We start from the raw sequence: 21994 nt of genomic DNA on the forward strand, positions 1-21994 counted from the left end.
GAAGCCCCTTCCCTGCCCTTGTTTTGCTTTTATTTCAGATGCGGTAGCGTTAAGGACGGCTCCTTGGTGGCCTGTGCATTTTCTCCAACTGGAAACCTCTTTGTCACTGGCTCTTCATGTGGAGATTTAACAGTGTGGGATGATAAAATGAGGTGTCTACATAGTGAAAAAGCACATGATCTTGGAATTACCTGCTGTGATTTTTCTTCACAGCCAGTTTCTGGTTAGTTATTTTAATCTCTTAAGCTCTAGTAATTCCTATTTGTAATTTGTGTATGACTTTTAATTCTTTTATTCATTTTCATTTCATCTTTAATAAATGAGAAGCCCTTTAAATTCATTCCTTTTAAGGAATCATTCTTGTCCTTTATCTTGACCAAAATGAAATCATGAAGAAATATAAGGGAAAATTATGTTCTTTAATATGTGTTGGGGATGACTCAACTTTGTATAGTAGATCTGGATTCCTTGAATATGGTAACTTAGAGCACCTAACCCTATTGGTTGTGCTGTGGATTTTAGAATACAGTATATTGATCTTCAAAGAGAAATGTGAAATTAAAAAAAATTGGAAACAGAAGCTAAAATTTCAGTTTACTGATTTAATCTTCCAAAAGCTAAATTTGTAAACTAAGATGTTTGACAACACAGTCAGAAATACAAACTCCTGAGTATAGACAGACTCTTGGTTTTAAATAGATAGCAGTGAATTGGGAAGCTCTCTTCTATTTCATCCTCTGTAAGGGTGGAAGTTCTGCTTTCGCTGCCTCAAGTCCTGTTACACCACCGTGCTTGTCCTATTAGCAATATAACGTGAGCTACATTGTAGATACAAGACTTTTTAGTCGTAGGTAAAATTAATTTATTTTATTCATATATAAAATATTTCAATAATTGATAGTAACACTTAAGATATTTTACTATTTTTTTGGTACTAGGTTTCTGAAATCTGGTGTGTATATTATGTCACGTTTAAATTTGTTCTAGCCACATTTCAAGTGTCCAGTAGCCACAGGTGGCTAGTGATTACCTTATTGGACAGCTCAGGTCCAGAAGGTGGGCAGGATGGTTTTGGCACTCCCCTATTTCAAACCCATCAGTGGCTGATTAAAATAAGATTAAGGTAAGGTATAAAATAGCAAATCCAAAACACAAAGCCTATAAGTACCAGACACATTCTGTTTGCCTCCTCTCAACACACACTTGGCCTCAGACATTCTCTTGCAACACTGGCCTCCTTTTGTTCCTTGAATGTTTCTAAGATTTTTCCAAGGGTTTTACATGTGGACCCTTCACCTGGTTCACTGTTAGTTATCCTTTAGATTTCAGGTAAAAAAATCACTTCAGATGAGCCTCCCCTGCTCTTAGGCACATAATTGTATCTTAGTATGTATCAGTGCCAAAACTTCCTTTGATGAAACTGCATCTATGATGTTAGGTGGAACTCATGTAAAATTGACTTGAGGATATCAATATTTACATTAGCCACAAATATTTAGGAACTTATCTAGTGTATATATAATTATACACTGAAATTTTCTCAGCATTAAAAACCAGTGGATTTTTTGTGACACCAAATTTACTGATTACTTTCCCTGACTTGTATAATTTCTACCAAATAAAACAGACTGAATTAATGTTATTTTGGATTTATATAATTCCAGCCTTTGTCTTGATTAAATCAAACGGGGGGAAAAAAATCTCTCATTATTATTCCATGTGAATTATAGACTAAGCTTTTTTTTTTTTTTTTTTGCTATACTTACAATTACAACTTTATTATAAAGGATACATATAGGGTGAGATCTGGAAGGGTCCTGAATGCAGACCTTCCATGCCCTCTTCCTGTCGATTTACGCCATTAGACTAAGCTTTTAAGAAGTGGGTATGTCCTTTTAAAAGAAAAATGTTTAGTTGGGAATAATTAAACATTTAACACTCATAACTTTTCTCCCCAATTTTTCCCATCAGTGCTAGCCTTATGGACTCTAAAATTGGGTTGGAGGATGCCCCAGGCTTAGTGAGTCAATTTCCGCCCATAGAGCCTTGAGTTTATATTCTTAGTGGAAGGTAAATAAAAAGGTATTTTGTTGTAGTAACTTCAGTGGCCAGGGTTATAATCCTTTGATGCACCTTGTTTAAAATACATTCTTTAATCAGCATTTCATTCTGTGGTTTACGTTTAGTTAATACTGCTTTTGAATATGGTTTAAATGAATAGATAGAATTAACAGATCTCAATATGTGAAGTTGAAAATGTTTTGGTTTAAATGTTTTATCAATTCTTGTGTATTTATTTTTAACAAATTTACATTTTTAGATGGAGAGCAAGGTCTTCATTTTTTCCGATTGGCATCATGTGGTCAGGACTGCCAGATCAAAATTTGGGTGGTTTCTTTTACCCATATCTTAGGTATGTATGTATTCAACCAGTAGTTCTCTAAAAGTATTTGCAATTCAGATGGAATTTCTGTTTTAATTAATCTTTTACTTAAGGAACTCTGGATATCTAACTGATTATAAAAGTATGTGTTAATAAATTTTAATCAGAGTAATTACATACATATACATGATTTAAAAATTGGATGCTCACAGCTGATCATGACCTCAACACCACCACCACCCACATTCCTGCTGACCAGAGGTAACCACTTTGCACTTTATCTGTTTGCAACTCTTGGTGGTTTTCCATTTGTATAAATACTGTTTTACCACCATATTTTAGATTTTTTTCACTGTAGTGACTGTGTTTTGACAGTGCATGGGAGGTCTTTCCTCTGTATAATGCACTATTCCTTCAGGTGATCCTTCACTCAAGAAACTTACATTGTTCGGTTTCGGAAAACAGTATTCCTTTAAGTTATTTCTTTAATAATTTCTTCCCCATTTCCTCTCTTTTTAATAACTCATTAATTGAGTGTTGGAACTCCTTATTTCTTTCCATATGTCGCCCCACCACCACCACATTTCTCTCTTTATTTTTCTTCATACTTAATAGAAACATTCCTTAACTTTATCTTTTAACCTTTTGTATTTTTTATTCCATCATATTTTCAATTTCTGTAAGTTCATCTTTTTCACGGTTTCTTTTTTTCAGTGTCCTCCTTTTGTTTTATGAATGCAAGATGATCTCAAAACTCAGGATATGGGTTAGAGGCTTTTTGTTTTGTTGTTCCCTCTTGTTTCCTGATTATCTTTGTTTGCTCTTGAGTCTTTTTTGTTTACTCTGATCTTTCTCTTTCATATGGTTACCTGCTTCAGATGTCTGGTGATCCTTGTATTTATTCCACTGACATTTAAGAATTAGGCAATAACAAGATATTTAGAAGCTCTGTTCACATAGTGGTTTGTTGTTGCTGGCTTTCCTTTAGGATGAGGAAGTGGATTGTTGGCCCTTACTGGAGAGGTTTAGGGGCTTAGAGAATTGCCCTGGAGCTGCCAAGGAGGTCCCCAGAAAGCTGTTATTTTCCCTAGAAATGTTTTGCCTGTAGAGAAGCATCTGGCTTTTGTGCAACATGCTATGTGTGGGTGGGATGAGGGAGGGATTGGAGGTGGACCCCGAGTGTTTCATCAACAGACTTTTTTGCTCACTTCTTTGTCTTCAGGTTGATATCTGTGTTATTCTGATTTTCCTTTTCCCTAGCTGGTGATAGTCCTAAGTCTTTTGGGGTATTCTAGGGCAGATTAACTTTCTTCTTGGCCGTCGCCCCTCCCTTTGTGCCCTGGGCTGTTACTCCTCTATGCTACTTCGTCAGTTAATGTGCTTTCTGCCTTCCCCAAACTGGCTTCAGTTTCTGGATTGCTGACGCCTCTCTTTCCATTCTCTTCATTGATGTGCTTTTATATCTTTATTAATTCTTTTGCTGTGATTTTAATGGGAACTCTGAAATTATATGGTCAATTGGCCATCTTACTTCAAATGCCTAAAAATATTCTTACTTTATTGTCACCTGATAAGCTTCAGTTAAATTGCAAACTGCATTTTGTTCTTGACAATTATTGTCAAAGATGAACAAAGCTGGACACTAAAATACAAGGATAGATTTTACCCAGTAGTGTACTATTGCAGTAGGGAGTAGAGTCCAATGTGAACTTTCCTCAGCTTCAGTTTATACAGAGGTGACTGGGCATTTTGAAGGCAGAATGAGGGAATAAGGAGGGAGGTCAGTGACAGGAAGGATGGGGGTCCTGTGAAACTCATCTGGGTTTGCTAATTGGCACTTAGGGAGATTAGGCTCCTACCCCCCCAACAGAGTGGAAGACAGGGGTCCTCTCTATCATCATGTGTTGGTGGAACGAACAGTAAATTCTATTGGCAGCCTTGAGTTTTCTCAGGCAGGTATTTGAAGGGGACTAGGGTTATCCTAGGCATGCAGCCTTGAGCTGTCAGAAACTATGTTAGTGTAAGTCTTTATAGGCCAAGGTCAGGGCCTTAGTGAGAAGAGGACTCAAAAGAGCCTGGCTAGAGTTTGAGCAAAGAGAAAATCTTTGTCATTATACCAGTGTATAGAGAAGGGCCCATTATCAGGAAATAAATATTTCTCTTTGTGGAAATTCAGTTAATTTATTGCCTATTAGGTTATATTTAGTCACTCTTTTAATGTGTTCAATGACATACCAGCGAACGCTGGTCTATCCTGTCTTTTACTCTTGCCAAAGTAAAATTCTTATGAGAATCCATGAATATAGTCATATATTGGATGTTCTAAATATGTCTTTAATAGTTGTTCAAAAGTAAAACGTGTCATGCATTGCCTGGAAAATGTGTTTTTACAGTGACTCTTTTGAAAAACATAACAGTTTATAAACCTGCACCATCAAAGCCTTTTTATAAAGTGTTTATCATCATTTGCACCTAATTTTTTTAATTGTTTATTTGTTAGTAGACTTATGGATCTTATACTTGAGAATATAGCCTATGGTGATACTGCAAGTCTTACTGGGCTTCATGTGGTTTACAACTTGTTAACATTTTTGCTATGTTTGATTGATTGTGCCAGTTCCTGATCTGTATGTTCCATGGTGCATTCAGTGACCACATCTCCTCTCCCAGATAAAAAATACATGTTTTTTTTTTTTTTCTGTTTTGAATAGAAATAAAATGTATATTTAGTAATAATAATATGTTCTTTTCTATTTGTTAAAACTTTTACCTGCTCTAATGACCTTTTTGTTTAATTAAATACTGTTGTCTTAAGAGCCATTAACGCTTCAAAAAAGTTTTTATTCTGAGAAAATTAATAGATTTCACTTCCTTATCTCCTCAGGTCAACTTCTTAATAGTCATTTTTATAGGTTGTCACTAAAATATATTGAATTCCATCGATTTAGCTTTAAGATAGCTGTGATACTTTTCAGTAATTACAGAAAGTATAAAAAGGATATTAGTGTTATACTTTGTAGGAGTATTAGAAGATATAATTGGAATTGTAAGATGTATAAATTACTATTTTTAATTTACAGAATGAGAAAATATTTTCTTTTTTTTTTTTTTTTTTTAAGATTTTATTTATTTATTTGACAGAGAGAGACACAGCAAGAGAGGGAACACAAGTAGGGGGAGCAGGAGAGGGGGAAGCAGTCTTCCCGCCGAGCAGGAGCCCGATGCAGAGCTTGATCCCAGGACCCGGGGATCATGACCTGAGCCAAAGGCAAATGCTTAATGACTGAGCCACCCAGACACCCCTGAGAAAATATTTTCTTGATATCAGATTTTAAAAAGTGATCTTTTGGGGGCACCAATGTGTATATACACACATTACATATTTAATTTTATTTATAAGTGGGCTCCACACCCAGAGTGGGGCTCAAACTTTGCCCCTGACATAAAGAGTCACATGCTCCACTGACGGAGCCAGCAAGGCACCTAGTATGTATTCTGTATTTTTAAAAATTAGATGCCAAGATTGTCTTAATGGTTTAAAATTTTAGATTAGTTTAAAATGTTATATTTTTATGTCTTTTATAGAGTTTAAAATTTAAAATTTTAAAAGTACTTGATCATTATAATCCCCCCACCTTTGCTGAGTGCACCATTTTCTTTAGCCATTACTGAACATTTGAAACCACTTAATCACACTGCATTCTGATACCTGAGTTGCATGAAGATTTTTCTCATTTTTGTATTCTTTAGGCACTTAAAGATAATTTATTAAAATAAATGAATGAAATAGTTTTGACTTAAAAATATAAATTCTAAGTACAGTCAGCTTGCTAATTTTTCTTGCCTTGTTATTTGCAGGTTTTGAATTAAGATATAAAAGTACACTGAATGGGCACTGTGCTCCTGTTCTGGCTTGTGCTTTTTCTCATAATGGGCAGATGCTAGTCTCGGGGTAAGCTATTTAGTTTAATTTCCTTAAACCATTTTGATATGAAATAGAACAGATATACAGAAAAGTACATAAAACATAAGAGAACAGCTTGATAAATGGATATAAACCTGTGTAAGCACTACTCAGGCCAAGAAATGGAACATCACTGGTTCTGCTCCAAAGTCTTCCCTTTCCAGGTGCCCCGTTAGTGTGACAGCACCTCAGGTCATCTACAATATCAATTTTTTCTTTTAAACTGACTTAAAACAAATCCTATAATGTGTATTATTTTGTGTCTGGCTTCCCTTAGTCAACATGATGTTTGGGACATCCATTCATATTAATGCATACAACTGTGACTTGTGGGTTTTCATTGCTATGTAATATTCCATTGAATGCGTATACTATAACTTACCCATTTTAATGTCGAATATGTGGATTATTTTCAGTTTGGGAGCATTATAATAATAATTGAATCGATCTGTGTCTTCTAGTGTACATGTTCATGCATTTTTGTAGGAGAAATACACAGGAATAGAATTTATGAGCCATAGAATAATTGTATTTTCAACTTTGGCAGGTAACATCAAATTGTTTTCCAAGTAGCCGAACTCCTCTATAGCTATATTGTTTCACATCCTAGCCTTTCCTTGATACTTGGTATTTTCGGTCTTTTTAATTTTAGCCATTCTTACAGATGTGAAGTGTTAATCTTACTGCGTTTTTAATTTGTGTTTCCCTAAAACAGTGAGGTTAGAATCTTTTCAGAAGTTTATTGGCCATATGTGTTTCCTCTTTTATAAAGTGCCTGTTCATGTCTCTTGCTCATTTTTGTTCTGCATTATCTTTTTCTTTGATCTGTTGTTGAAATTACATATATTGTCTCTCTATTTCCATATATGAGCCACTTATTTGTTAAATGTGTTGCAAATATCTTTTCCCTTCTGTGGATTTTTCTTTTCACAGCTTAAATTTTAGTGTAGTCAGTTTATGTTCTGAGTTAGGATATTTTCCCATATTATCTTCTAAAACCTTCATTGTTTTTCCCCTATCAGATTTGATTTGTGTGTATCATGTACAGTATAGTAGGAGTTCAGTTTTCTTTCTTTCCATGTGGATATCCAGTTGTCCCAGTAATACCCACTGAAAAGATCATCTTTTCTCATGTTGTTCTGCTACCTTGTCAGAAATCACTGACCATATATGTGTGGATCTGTTTCTTAGCCTACTATTTCATTCTGTTGTTCTATTTATCCTTGCTCTAAAACCATTCTGTCTTTCCAAGGCTTTATATTTTAGCTATTCCTGGATTTTGGCATTCCATATAAATTTTGGAGTTAGCTTGTGAGATTGCCTCCAGCTATCCCTTGTACACACACAGACCTGTTGGATTTTGATTGGGCTTATATTGAGTCTGATAAATTTGGGGATAATTGACATCTTTATGATATTGAGTCTTTTAATCCATGAATGTGGCATATTTCTCCATTTATTTTTGTTTTGACTTCTCTCAATAATTGTCTTCTATTTAGAAGTTCTCCTTATCTTTTATTTCTGAGCACTTAGAAATTTCTAGATTTATTTCTAGGCACTTAATTTTTTGTTGCTATTATAAAAGACATGGCTAATATAGGGATGTATATATGGAAAGACAGAATTAAGATCTTGTAAGGATCTTAATTTTTGCATTTTTTATGTACAAAATCATATCACATGTTGATGGTTTTTGTTTCTTCCATTCTAATCAGTATACCTTTGACATCGTCTATGCCTTATTGAACTAGCTAACAGTACCAGGATAATGGAAATAATGTAATAGGCAACCTCTGATTCCTCTTTGTAAAGGAGACCTTTCATTATTAAGGTGATTACTGTAGGTTTTGGGAGATAAACTTCATTAGCTCTTCTGTTCCTTCTAGTTTGTAAGAGGTTTTGTTTTGTTTTTATCATGAAAAAGTGTTATGATTCTCTTGAAATAATCATATGATTTTTCTCTTTTATTCTGTTAGGGTGGTAAATTATATTGATTTCTCAAATGTTAAACCAACCTTGCTTTGTTGTAATAAACACAGTTTAGTCAGGACTTACTATTTTTGTGCATTGCTATAGAGAAACCTGTTTCTAACTGTTGCTTCTTTGGATGTAACTTGTATTTTTTTCACTGGGTACTCACAGAATTTTCTGTTTGTGGTTTTTTTTTTATACCTACTTTGTATCGAGATTTGGATTTCTTTTTACTTAGTTTGCTTTGGAATTCACTGAGTTTGTTAAATACATAAAATGATAATTCATCAGTTAAGAGGAAAATCTTATCTCTTCAAATATGGCCTTTATCCTTTCTCACCTCTAAATCTGGGACTCCAATTAAATGCAAAATATACTTTCTTACTATAAACTTTATATCTTTTCTCTTCTCTTCTGTATTTTTCATTCTCCTGTTTCTTGTGTTTTATTCTGAGTAGTTTCCCCTTTGCTGATGCTCTCCTTAGCTTTATCTGATATGTTATATTAAACTGGTCCATTGGTGAATCCTTAATTTGTGTTATTTTATTTTTTGGTCCTGTAATTTGTATGTGGCTATTTTTTCAGGTCCACTATGTCACTTTTTATGATTGCTAGTTCTCTGTTGAAAATTTTAACGTTGGCTTTTATTTTCAAAACTTTGTTCTGTAAAGCAATTGGTTTGGTACACAGTAGCATGATTCAGTTACTTTATATTCTATTTCTATACTTTGGTATATTTTCTCCTTGCTGCCATTGGATTTTCTCACCCTTGCCTATCTGATATCACAGGCCATAGCATTGAAATCCACGATCATGGCTCTTCATGGTTCATCATCAAAAAGCATATATAGTAATTCTCTTTTCACCTAGAATTGAAGTCAGTGAAAGTTTAAACAAAACTGGATTTCCTTCTGTTGTTTTGGGGGATATATTGTGCATTTCACTCTTAAGAGGTTACTTGACAAAATGATGATATGAAATTCAGCAAGTATTTATGACTCTCTTATGGGCCCAAGTCTCTGCCAGTTGCATTATGGCATATAAAAAGAAGTATAAGACAGTGTGCCCTTGGAGATGTTTTAATTCTCTATCCTGATGTTACTGCAAGATCTGACATACCTTTGCCTTCCGAATCATGAAAGAAGTGTTAAGTGAAACTCAGTATAGTTTTTGTGTTATAAAACCTGTTATTAAAAAATGCTATTTCATAGCATTATAATTCCTTATTAGCTTGTATGTATGTCAATCTTAATATTTTATGTTAACTAAAATGTACCTTTTCAGTCATTGTGGATAGGTGGAATTTTACATTATTACATACTGTTTGGTATATGGTGTTGCTCTAGGTCCCATTCATATATTTTTTCTGAATATTCTTAATTCATTTGGGTAAATAGGCAAGTGAATGGGTTGGAAATGTAAGATGGTGAAATATAAACATTTAGCTTTTTAGGGAAATTGGGAGATATGTTTAAACCCTACTTCATGAGTAGATAAAGAACAAGTTAATTGGTCAATGATAGATTCCATTTGGGACTGAAAGTGGTAAGATGGAATGGATACATATGCTAAAGAGGGAGACAATGGGAAAAAGTGAGTAGGATAGAAGATATTTGAATACAAATGGCTACATAGGAAAAATGAATTGACAGCGGAATGGGATTATAGGTCAGGTGTGCTAAGGAAGTTGTATAAGGCATAGATATGGGGTGACCATGTAAATGGCATCATGGAATTTATGCAGATATGGGAGGATTGGGAAACAGAAAGGGGATTCCAAGAGGCAGGAAATTCTTGAGTGGATTAAAATGTATGATAACTATAAGGAGAAATAAGGGGAATTGAGGCTGGAAAAATAGATTGTAGAGATGATAGAGACCTGGGATGTTGTTATAACTTTGTATAGATTTAGGAAAATGATTGAAACTTTTAAAGCAATTCTAATATGCATTGCCTAGCTATAGGAGATGAGTGCTAAAGGTGAAGTACAGAAATTGAACCATGATTTAGGTAATGGTTCTCATATGTTTTGGTCTTAGGATTCTTTGACTTTCTTTAAAGTTATTGAGGACCGGGCACCTGGCTGGCTCAGTTGGTTAAGCGACTGCCTTCGGCTCAGGTCATGATCTCAGGTCCTGGGATCGAGTCCCGCATCGGGCTCCCTGCTCCTTGGGAGCCTGCTTCTCCCTCTGCCCCTCTCTCACTCTCTGTCTCTCATGAATAAATAAATTAAAAAAAATCTTAAAAAAAAAAAAAAAGTTATTGAGGACCTCAAGGAGCTTTGGCTTATATGAGTTATATATATATATATATATATATATATATATATATGTATCTATTTACTGAAAATAAAACTGAGAAAATTCTAAAATATTTTTAATTCATTAAAAAAAACTCAATGCATGTTAACATAACATTTTTTTCTTAGGGAAAATAAAAAAGTAGAAGAGTGGATTGTTTTATTTTTTTTAAATTTCTTCAATATCTGGGCTAGCAAAAAATACGTGGGTTCTCATATCTGCTTCACACATTCTATTAGCTCTCAGAGCTATGATGGCATCACACATGATGGAGCAAAACGTGTAGGAACTTCTTCCCTCCATCTTTCTCTGCATCTTTCCTCTAATTTTCCTCTAGTCCCTTGGCAGAATTTGTCTTTTGTACCACCCTACTAATCTTGATCAACCAGATAAAATGAACATTATATATGTATATTAGCTTCTATTCAGGCAGGCAAGATCAGTCTTCATAATTCAAATAGGACTGCCTCTTTCTATTCTCAGTTCTAGTAGTTAGGATTCCTTGGAAATCAGTTTTAAAATGCCCATCCTTGTTAGAGTTTTTTTTTTTATGTTAATCACCATACATTACATCATTAGTTTTTGATGTAGTGTTCCATGATTCATTGTTTGCGTATAATACCCAGTGCTCCATTCAATACATGCCCTCTTTAATACCCATCACCAAGCTAACCCATCCCGCCACCCCCCTCCCCTCTAGAACCCTCAGTTTGTTTCTCAGAGTCCATAGTCTCTCGTGGTTCGTCTCCTCCTCCGATTTCCCCCCTTCATTTTTCCCTTCCTGCTATCCTCTTCTTCTTTTTTTTTTTTAACATATAATGTATTATTTGTTTCAGAGGTACAGGTCTGTGATTCATCAGTCTTACACAATTCACAGCACTCACCATAGTACATACCCTCCCCAATGTCTATCACCCAGCCACCCCATCCTTCCCACCCCCCACCACTCCAGCAACCCTCAGTTTGTTTCCTGAGATTCAGAATTCCTCATTTTTAAGAGTTCAATAAATAGCATCTTCTTTTCCTCTTCTTGAGTCAAAAACCAATGAGAGAGAAATGTAAGACAGACTGGGTAACATGACTGTAGATCTGCAGCTGACTTGCTCACCTGTTCTTGGGCAGCATGGACCACTGCAGACTTCCCCTGCAGGGGTATATCAGATACAAGAAAATCCAGAAGGGGCTGGGCCACGTGACCTAACATCTTCCCCAAACTCTCTAGTCATTTGTCATTCTTTTTCTGCTAAGCAGGAGAGGGAGAAGAGGCCAGGAGCCTTATTCCAGAAAGGATGGGAAGTGTCCTCTCTCATCCCAATAAGAAGTTTGTTTATATTTTATCTATTTTATAAATGTGAAGGATAGAGTTTTATTGTCTTGAATTTGGAGTGGCTTTACAAACAACCTTCTCTTGCTCAGTAATGACTAGCAGGAGAAGGCTTAAGATCACTTTTCCAAAACTCAAATCATCTTTTCCCCCCTCTCTCTTTACAACATTGTTCATAATCCTATAGAACAGGTCAGTTCATTTAGTAGCCTAAAAGTACGTGATGCTGTTTATTACAGAGGGTTATTAGATATTGCATTGCTTGAAATTAGATGTCTTGTGAAAGCTTTAGTGAAATTTGAATAGCTGTGCCATCTGCTTTATACGTTTTTAGGCTAAAACTGTCAGGCTATGTCCCCATTATGAATCCATTTTAATTTTAATACTTTCATGGGCGATGATGTTCTAGGAAGTGTAAAATCCAAAAAGTTGGGTTTTAGGATCACATAGAACTGATTTTTCGTCCCAGGCCTGCCACTTCCTAGCTGTGTGACTTTGAGCAAGTTCACTAATTCCAGATCTTATCTCAGCTTCACTTCTCTGAATTATAGAATGGGGAAAATAATAACATGTTCTTCATAAGATTGTTACAAAGCTTAAATAAGAAAATGCAGGCAAAGCATTTATTACTTATTTTGGGGGCATAATAATTGTTCAGTACATGATTATAAAATATATATATTATTTTTTTTATGTAATCCAGAACATTGGACATTTTCTGATTTCTGCTTTCTCTGGGTTTCGGCCATTGACCTATCCTAAGGGGGCATTATAAAACAGCTGTTTGAAATTTACTATGTTCATTCAGAAAGAGTTGTTGAGGACTTTGTGTCATAGAATCCTCTCTATAAAGTCTTTGGGGGAAATAGTTCTTTCACGTCTCAGTCTGAGGAATTGATGTCTCTTTTCCAAACTTTGGGTTTGTATTTCTATCTTAAATTGTGTTAACATATCATGTTTTCTTTCTTGAATTGCTGTTGAAGAAGCTCAGAACCAAAGTTGCAGCCCTCCTGTAGCAGGGTGGACTGGATTTTATGTTGTATATTTTGGACACTAAATTTTTTTTAAAGATTTTATTTGAGAGAGTGAGCGAGTGCGAGCAGGGGGAGGCGGGGAGGAAGAGAGGGAAAGGTACAAGCAGACTCTGCACTGAGTGCGGAGCCCAACATGGGGCTCAAGCCCAACATGGGGCTTGATCCCACGGTCCGTAACCTGAGCCAACATCAAGAGTCTGACATGCAACCGACTGAGCCACCCAGGAGCCCCTTGGACACTAAATCTTAACCTTCATTTCTCTTGTCCACTTCATCTTTGTATTCTCTTCCTCTCTGGTCTCCTCACATAATTTTTACCTTGTTTTTGCTACATCTTTGTAAGAGACTGCAAATACTTTCTGAATGAGAAGAAACATAGATCAATACATTTAAAATAAAAACACTTGAGTGCAAAATAAATCTTTAAACCTTAGGAACACACTTGCCCTAAAGAAATGTTGGTAATTTCATTTGATTAGCTTTTTGGCCATTGTATAAAGCTAGTTTAGATTAAAATGCTTTAGGTATTTCTGATATTGGGGTGGCTGTACAGTGTCACTGTAATGTCACGGATCCCCCATGAGTCTGTGCTCTTCCATATCAACCACATAACTGTATGTGTTGTTGCTCTCACCCAGTATCCATCTGGATATAATTGACATATTTGTCTTGTAGTCTTGAATGAGCAGAGTTGAGGTTTTAGAGTGCCACAAAACTGAAGAAATGGAGTATCAAAAGGCTTGAATACTAATGCCTCCTTTATACAGTGACAGGGCAGATTGTGGTGGAATGTTCATACTGAAAAGTTGGGGTAAGATTTACATAAAGCAGGCAGGAAATGTATAACCAGGAGCACTAAACAGTGGGACTTCTTGTGTGGTGTTGGTTCAGGTTCAATTTAGGGAATATTTTGAAGTGTTATATTGTTTGAGTGGTTTCAAAGTATTTTATTTTGTGTCTGTGTACAATGGCTCTATTATTCTTCTAGTCTTTGAAACTCAAATCTCAAATATTAAAAACTATTATTTTTCCCTAATCCTAATTTCCTTCCCCCAAATCTAATCAGTTATCAAATCCTATAGTATCTTTCTTTGAATCCCATGACCAAATTAGAGACTACAGGAGGTGAGTTGACAATCTTTTTTATCTCTCAAAGTTTGCAGGTCTATTTATAATTTCCATTCTTCTTGCTTGGATTCGTTAGACTCTTTTTTTTTTTTTTTTTTTTAAAGATTTTATTTTTTATTTATTCATGACAGACAGAGAGAGAGAGAGGCAGAGGGAGAAGCAGGCTCCCAAGGAGCAGGGAGCCCGATGCGGGACTCGATCCCAGGACCCTGAGATCATGACCTGAGCCGAAGGCAGACGCCTAACCATCTGAGCCACCCAGGCGCCCCGGATTCGTTAGACTCTTAAGAGTTCTTCATGTTTGGCCTTTTGTTTCTCAGATTCATTTTCATACCTCAATAACAAGTGAACCTATTCCATTGCCATCGTGGCTGGCTATCTATTGCCTACAAGATTGTCTAAATTTCTTGGGTGCTTTGTTTTTTTGTTCTAGTCTGTTTTGGGCCTTATTGCTTCCTATTCCCATAGTGGACTGTTGCTTGTTGCCCTAATTTCTGTCTTCTCAGTATACAATGCTCATAAAGATTACTAATGATGATCCAGCTCTTCAAGTGATATATTATTAGGATGAATTAGGGTTTGGTTTTTTTTTTAAGATTTATTTATTTATTAGAGAGTGAGAGAGAGCAGGGAGAGGGGCAGAGGGAGAGAGTCTTTCAAGTAGACTCCACCCTGAGCACAGAGTCCAATGTGGGCCTCTATCCCACTACCCATGAGATTATGACCTGAGCCAAAACCAAGAGTCAGATGCTCAACTGACTGAGACACCCAGGCACCCCAGTTAGTTTTAACTGCACCAGTTGTGATCTCAGAAGATGGAATTTGCTTTTTTCTTTTTTAGGATGCTCAGAAGTAGTAGTCTTCCCTAAGAATTTTATATATTTTAGTAATCATACCTTGTACCTTGAGGAATTTAGGACTAAATAAGAGTATCCACAAATTATATTTAGCATATATATACATAATCAAATAATGTTAGCTGCTAATATTATTTCTCAGTTTTCTTTGGCTGGAATTTTAACATTTAATGCTATAACTGTTTGACATCCAGAATGCATTCATATGCTTCCCATTTTCTTGTATTTTATTTTACATTTGAACATTTAAAGTATAATTCCTTTTTTCTACTTATAACAAAGATTCTACAGTAAAAAATCCATCACCTACACTGGATAACCTACTAAACAAGGAATTTTAAGCCCTCCAGGAGCTAGGACTCCTATGGTTGGACTCTTATTAGCCACCTTTTAATAAATACAAATATTATTAAAGTTGTACAGACAGTAGTAACACTTGTATTGTGTTTTCTCACCTTGCAACATATATCATGGTGGCATAAAGACTATTTTTAAAGAGGAAAAATATTATGGAGAAACATTTATCTGTTCTTGTTAATTATGTATTTTATTATAGGATTGCATTTTTCTTTGATGATCTTTTTCACCACTAGAATACTCCCAGATGGCTTTTTTTTTTATTTTTATACCATTAAAAGAAACTCTGTAGAGTTCATATCAAGTTTAGAATTATAATTTTCAAAAATGAGTCACAAGGTGTGCGCATGTGTGTGCGTGTTTGTGTGTATGTAGAGAGAGAGAGATTAGTAATTAAGGCATGGCCATATCACTGATAAAGAACAATGCTGTCCGAAACAAAAACCAAGGAACAAGTACTGTTGACCCTTGAACAACATAGGTTTGAACTGCATAGGCTTTCTTATATGCAGGGATTTTTTTTTTATATAGTACAGTATTTTCTCTTAAGATATGAAGATTTTCTTGAACTTTAAGTAGGCAGTATAGAATACATGTAACATATAAAACATGTGTTAATCAACCAGTCGTTATTGGTAAGGCTTCCAGTCAACAGGAGGCTTAGTAGTAGTCAAGTTTTTGGGGAGTCAAAAGTTATACATGAATTTTCAACAGCATGGGGAAGGGGATCAATGCCCCTAATCCGTGCGTTGTCCAAGGGTCAACTGTTAATAGTTTTCCCTTTTAGTGGCTTTTCCCTTTGAGTTATTAACTCGATACGGGATTGTGTCTTATTTATACATCAGAAATGCTTATTTTCTGTATGGCTAGTTGGTATAAATAGCATATGCCATTGTTTACTAAAGTTTATAATTTTCTGATAAATTTCATATACAGCATGTAGTTTTTTGAATAAAAGTTCATACCCAGAAACAAAAAGAGACTGCATTCTAAATGTTTGCATATCACGGGTGCCTGGGTGGTTCAGTAGGTTAAACATCGGCCTTCAGCTCAGGTCATGATCTCAGGGCCCTGGGATCCAGCCCCTCATCGCATCAGGCTCCCTACTCAATGGGGAGTCTGCTTCAGCCTCTGCCCCTCCCCCCGCTTGTGCACGTGCACTCTCTCTCTCTCAAATAAAATCTCTTAAAAATAAATGTTTGCATATCAATATCTCAGCCTTTTTAAAAAATTTTAAATTATTTAAAAATCCTAATTAATAAATGCTGTACTTTGTTTTTATAGAACTTCTTACCCATAATTTCCTTTTTCTTTTAAAGATCAGTGGATAAGTCTGTCATAGTATATGATACTGTAAGTATTTCAAAATCTTTTGTGTGGGCTCTGTGTAAATTATGTTTATTAGGCTACTGAACTAAAAATTTTGTTAGGCAAGGTGAACAAAATGTATACTTTTTTCAAGTGCCTAAGAATATACATTTTCAGAAATGCTAAGATAGTTGTGCAGATTAAGGTACAGGTTCTGGGACAAGTCCTTAAATATTTCAATAATGATTTTAAGAGGGACAGATGTTTAAGATGAATAGATGTTTAATCTGATCAAAGAAAATACAGATTTAAGGAGCACCTAGATCCAAAAAAAAAAAAAATCACTTCAAATTGATTATTCTTAAATTTTTATACCAGGTTTCCATAACAGCAAGGGATGAATGTTTACCCCAGGGTTTTGGAAGAGTGTAGCTGAAAGTGGCCTACTACCGGTGGAGTTCTGGCTAGGTTTAGAGTATAAGGAAGAGTAGGATTTAATGAACTTGGGAAAATGCAAATTTTTGATAGACCCATATGAATAAAGACCAGAGTTGCACAAGTACGAAGAAAAATGAATGTTTTATATATAATAAAGATGTGGTTGATGAAAATATTCTTTAAGAGAGAATGGAGAATGTTGAATGGAGCCTCATAATGATGAGTTCAGGCTGCAGCTTTGCCAGCAAATGAGACAGAGATGTAAATCATCAAAAGTGTAGTGGGTCAAGCAAGGAATCTAAGGTAGTCCTCCACGTGAAAGTTCAAATCACTGAGCACTCTGGCAGGAGATGGGCAAAAATACTCACTGGGTGAAGTAGATCCTAAATGTTTCTCAAGAAATTTTCATGAGATTTTACATTTACAAGAATAGCTATAACATTAAATTTTCTCCATTAAATAATTATGAGTCTCAGTTAAATACAACCTGAAACTAATATAATACTGTATGTTAATTATACTTCATTTTTAAAAATTAGTAAAATAAATATGTCTAGATGCTAGATGGCCGGCTAGGTGTATTCAGAATCTAAGTGACTAATTTCTACTCACTGGTCCTGCAATGGATACAAGTCAGATGTCATAGCAAAATTACAGATTTCATGTAACAGATGTTTAGGTTACCATGAGTAAATGCAAATAAGTCAGCAAAAGCCAAGAGTGTTTTATACTAAAAACTTCTAGGAAGATGGTCAGCAGACAACAGTGCTAATTATTGAGAAAGAGTGAAATAAGTACTTGATAATATTATTAGTTATAGATGCTATTCTCTTTTTATTGGGTGAAGTGTCAACTTACATTCATGACTAATAATATTAAAACACAGCATAGAAACATTTATGTCAGATAATCCCTTATCAGTAACTTTACTCCTGCCTGTGTAAATATAAAGCTGTTTTTATTGTCTTTCAGAATACTGAGAATATACTTCACACGTTGACTCAGCACACCAGGTCTGAACTTAACCTCATTTTATATTAGTATAATTAAAAAATTAGTCTGAGGATACATAATAGTTGTTTTTGTTAACTAGGTATGTCACAAGTTGTGCCTTTGCACCCAATACCCTTTTATTTGCTACTGGTTCAATGGACAAAACAGTGAACATCTGGCAATTTGATCTGGAAACACCTTGCCAAGGTTAGTAAGGGCATCTAACCCAGTTCAACCCATTCACCATTAAAATTTTAAATTCCATAATTTTTTGGCAAATTATTCACCTTGCTTTTTCTCAGTATAAAGTATACAGCTAAATTTAATATAATTTAAAAGTAATTTTAGAGAAGCCAGTGTTTTAAAGTAGTTGGTCTATGTTAAAACTGTTGGTAAATGCTTTTCGGTGCACTTTCATGGATATTATACCTCCCATAGTTTTGTAAGCTATTTATTTGTACTGCACACTATTTTTTCAGATAAATACAGCCTGGGAACAAAATAGAAATCACAGTTTTATTTGTTCATTTTATTTTTGGCCTCATCAAACAATGTTGACACATAATTTAGGAGTTTTATTTTTATCACTGTCAGAATTAACGAAATAGTGGTGCTGATATGCAGATGATAGAGCACATAGAATACTTTCGCTGATATGAGGTTTTTGGTTTTTGTTTTGTTTTGTTTAAAGTAGGCTCCACGTCCAGCGTGGAACCTGATACAGGGCTTGAACTCATGACCCTGAGGTCAAGACCTGAGCTGATGCTTAATTGACTGAGCCATCCAGGCACCCAGATTATGAGTTCTATATAATAAAAAAAAATTGTTTTTCTAGAGTGAAAAGAAAAAGTTCCAAAAGAGTAGTATTTAATATAGTGTTAAGTAATACTGTAATTATGCATAGTATTATTTGATTTTTTGAAATTTCTTAAAAGAATGTTAAAGAGCAAAACACAGATTTAAGGAAATTTCATTTACTTTTTAATTCTCAGTGAGAATATTTATAAAGGAAGTACTTTTCTTCATTGTTATTTTACCTGCCTTTTTGTTTGTCGGTTTGTTTTTAAAAGCAAGGAGCACAGAAGATCAAGCAAAGCAGTTTACTGAAGACTGGTCAGAGGATGATGTCTCAATGTGGCTTTGTGCACAAGGTTTAAGTGACCTTGTTGGTGTTTTCAAAATGAATAACATTGATGGAAGAGAACTGTTGAATCTCACCAAAGAAAGTCTGGCTGATGATTTGAAAATTGGTAAGATTAGTGGAAGATAGGCGGTCTTAAAAGTGACTTTTAATAATTTACTCTGAGATTGGTTTTAGTTGTATTAATAGTTTCCTCTTAATATTCTGGCAAAGTAATTACTCTGGTGTGTATATTTTTATTAGATTATGGAAAAGAAATGTTATGTAGTATTTCTTTAAAGCCACCATGTAACTAATTTTAAAAATGTATATATTTTAAAAATTGAGATATAATTCACATGATAGAACACCCCCTTTTTTGAGTGTACAACGTAGTGACTTTTAGTATATCCACAGTTGTACAGCCCTCACCACTGCCTAATTCCACAACATTTTAAGACATTCAGAAAGAAAGCCCATGCCCACGAGCAGTCACTCCTCTTTCTCTTTCTCTGTAGCTCCTGGCAACCACGAATCTGTGTTCTGTCTCTAAGGATTTGCCTCTTCTTGACATTTCATACAAGTGGAGTCCTGTAATGTGTGGCCTTGTCTGGCCTCTTGGTTAAATGTTTTCAAGGTTCATCCATGCTATAGCATATAGTAGTACTTCATTTCTTTTTATGACTGAGTATTTTTTCCCTGTATGAGTTTATCACTTTTTGCTTCTCCATCTATCAGTTGATTGAATTGAGACTGCTTCCATTTTAGCTATTATGAATAATGTTTCTCTGAACATTTGTGTACAAGTTTTTGTGTGATAATGTTTCCAGTTTTCTTGGATGTATAATCAGGAATGGAATTGGTGGGTCATATAGTAACTCTGTGCTGACATTTGAGGAACTGCTGGACTATTTCCAAAGCAGCTGCGCTACTTTTAGGTTCTCATCAGCCGTATATATGAAGATTTCAGTTTCTCTACGTCCCCATCAACACTTGTTTTTTAAATTATAGACATCCTACTGGTTTCTCATTATGGTTTCAACATACATATCCTGGTCACTGGTGATGTTGAACATCTTTCCATGTGCTTGTTAGCCATTTGTAGATCTTCTTTGTAGAAGTGTCTATTAAGATCCTTTGGCCATTTTAGAAACTTAGGTTGTCTTTTTATTGTTTATATAAATTTAGATATAAGACTTATCAGATATATGATTTATAAATATTTCCTCCCTTTCTCTGGGTTAGCCTTACACTTTCTTGATAGTATCCTTTGAAACACAAAAATTTTTAAATTTTTATTAAGTCCAATATATTTTTTTTTCCTGTTGCTTTGTGCTATAGGTGTCATATCTAAGAAACTAATTCCAAGTCTTGAAGATTTACACCTGTTTCTCTTCTATGAACTTTATATGTCTAGTTCTTACATTTAGGTGTGTGATCAAGTTTGACTTAATTTTTGTATATGGTGTGAGGGTAAGCGTCCAACTTCATTCTTTCAGATGTAGATATCCAGGTGCTGCTCCAGCACTCTTTCTTGAAAAGACTATTCTTGTCCTTTGCAATTGTCTTGGCACCCTTGTTGAAAATCAACTGACTACAAATGTGAGGATTTATTTCTGGACTCTCAATTCTATTTCATTGATCTATTTGTCTGTTCTTATGCTGGTTCCACACTTTTTTTTTTTTTTTAAGGTTTTATTTATTTGAGAGAGAGACTGATGGGAGGAGCAGAGAGAGAGGGAAAGAATCTCAAACTGACTCTGTGCTGAGCGCAGTGCCTGACACGGGGCTCAGTCTCATGACCCTGAGATCATGACCCGAGCTGAAACCAAGTGTTGGACACTTAACTGACTGAGCCACCTACGTACCCCCACACTGTCTTAATTACTATAGCTTTGTAGTAGGTTTTATTTTTTATTATTTTATTTTATTTTTTTAAAGATTTTCTTTATTTGAGAGAGAGAATGAGAGACAGAGAGCACGAGAGGGAAGCGGGTCAGAGGAAGAAGCAGACCCCCAGCTGAGCAGGGAGCCCGATGTGGGACTCGATCCCGGGACTCCAGGATCATGACCTGAGCCAAAGGCAGTCGCTTAACCGACTGAGCCACCCAGGCGCCCTGTAGTAGGTTTTAAATAAAAAAATATGTGTCCTTTTTTTCTTTTTCTCTCCAAGATTGGTTTTGCTACTCTGGGTGCCTTGCATTTCCATATGAATTTTAGAATCAACTTGTCAGTTTCTGTTTCGGGGAAAAAAAAAAAAGCCACCTGATTTTTTAAATTTTTAAATTTTTAATTTTATTATGTTATGTTAATCACCATACATTATATCATTAGTTTTTGATGTAGTGTTCCATGATTCATTGTTTGTGTATAACACCCAGTGCTCCATTCAATATGTGCCCTCTTTAATACCCATCACCAGGCTAACCCATCCCGCCACTCCCCTCCCCTCTAGAACCCTCAGTTTGTTTCTCAGAGTCCATAGTCTCTCATGGTTCGTCTCCACCTCCGAATTCCCCCCGTTCATTTTTCCCTTCCTACTACCTTCTTCTTTTATTTAACATACAATGTATTCTTTGCTTCAGAGGTACAGGTCTGTGATTCAACAGTCTTACACAATTCACAGCGCTCACCATAGCACACACCCTCCCCAATGACTATCACCCACCCACCCCACCCCTCCCACCCCCCCACCACTCCAGCAACCCTCAGTTTGTTTCCTGAGATTCAGAATTACTCCTATCAGTGAGATCATATGATACATGTCTTTCTCTGATTGACTTATTTCACTCAGCATAATACCCTCCAGTTCCATCC

General features: G+C 35.4%; 1 protein-coding gene across 4 annotated transcripts in view; it reads left to right on the forward strand.

Annotated features, from left to right (window-relative positions):
- Nucleotides 1–21994, forward strand: part of WDSUB1 (WD repeat, sterile alpha motif and U-box domain containing 1) — a 46968-nt gene that overhangs the window by 4543 nt on the left and 20431 nt on the right. For 3 of the 4 annotated variants that reach the window (XM_081814416.1, XM_081814414.1, XM_081814417.1), the window contains exons 3-9: nt 39–223; nt 2321–2413; nt 6242–6335; nt 16638–16671; nt 18037–18077; nt 18158–18264; nt 19128–19307. In XM_081814416.1, the coding sequence (XP_081670542.1) occupies nt 39–223; nt 2321–2413; nt 6242–6335; nt 16638–16671; nt 18037–18077; nt 18158–18264; nt 19128–19307 (734 nt within the window). Of the gene's footprint in view, nt 1–38; nt 224–2320; nt 2414–6241; nt 6336–16637; nt 16672–18036; nt 18078–18157; nt 18265–19127; nt 19308–21994 lie in introns of those variants that run through there. The other variant, XM_081814418.1, reaches the window with a different exon arrangement.

The sequence above is a fragment of the Leptonychotes weddellii genome, chromosome 3, assembly GCF_054177405.1.
Source record: "Leptonychotes weddellii isolate Sample4059 chromosome 3, ASM5417740v2, whole genome shotgun sequence".
In the NCBI taxonomy this organism is placed as follows: domain Eukaryota; kingdom Metazoa; phylum Chordata; class Mammalia; order Carnivora; family Phocidae; genus Leptonychotes; species Leptonychotes weddellii.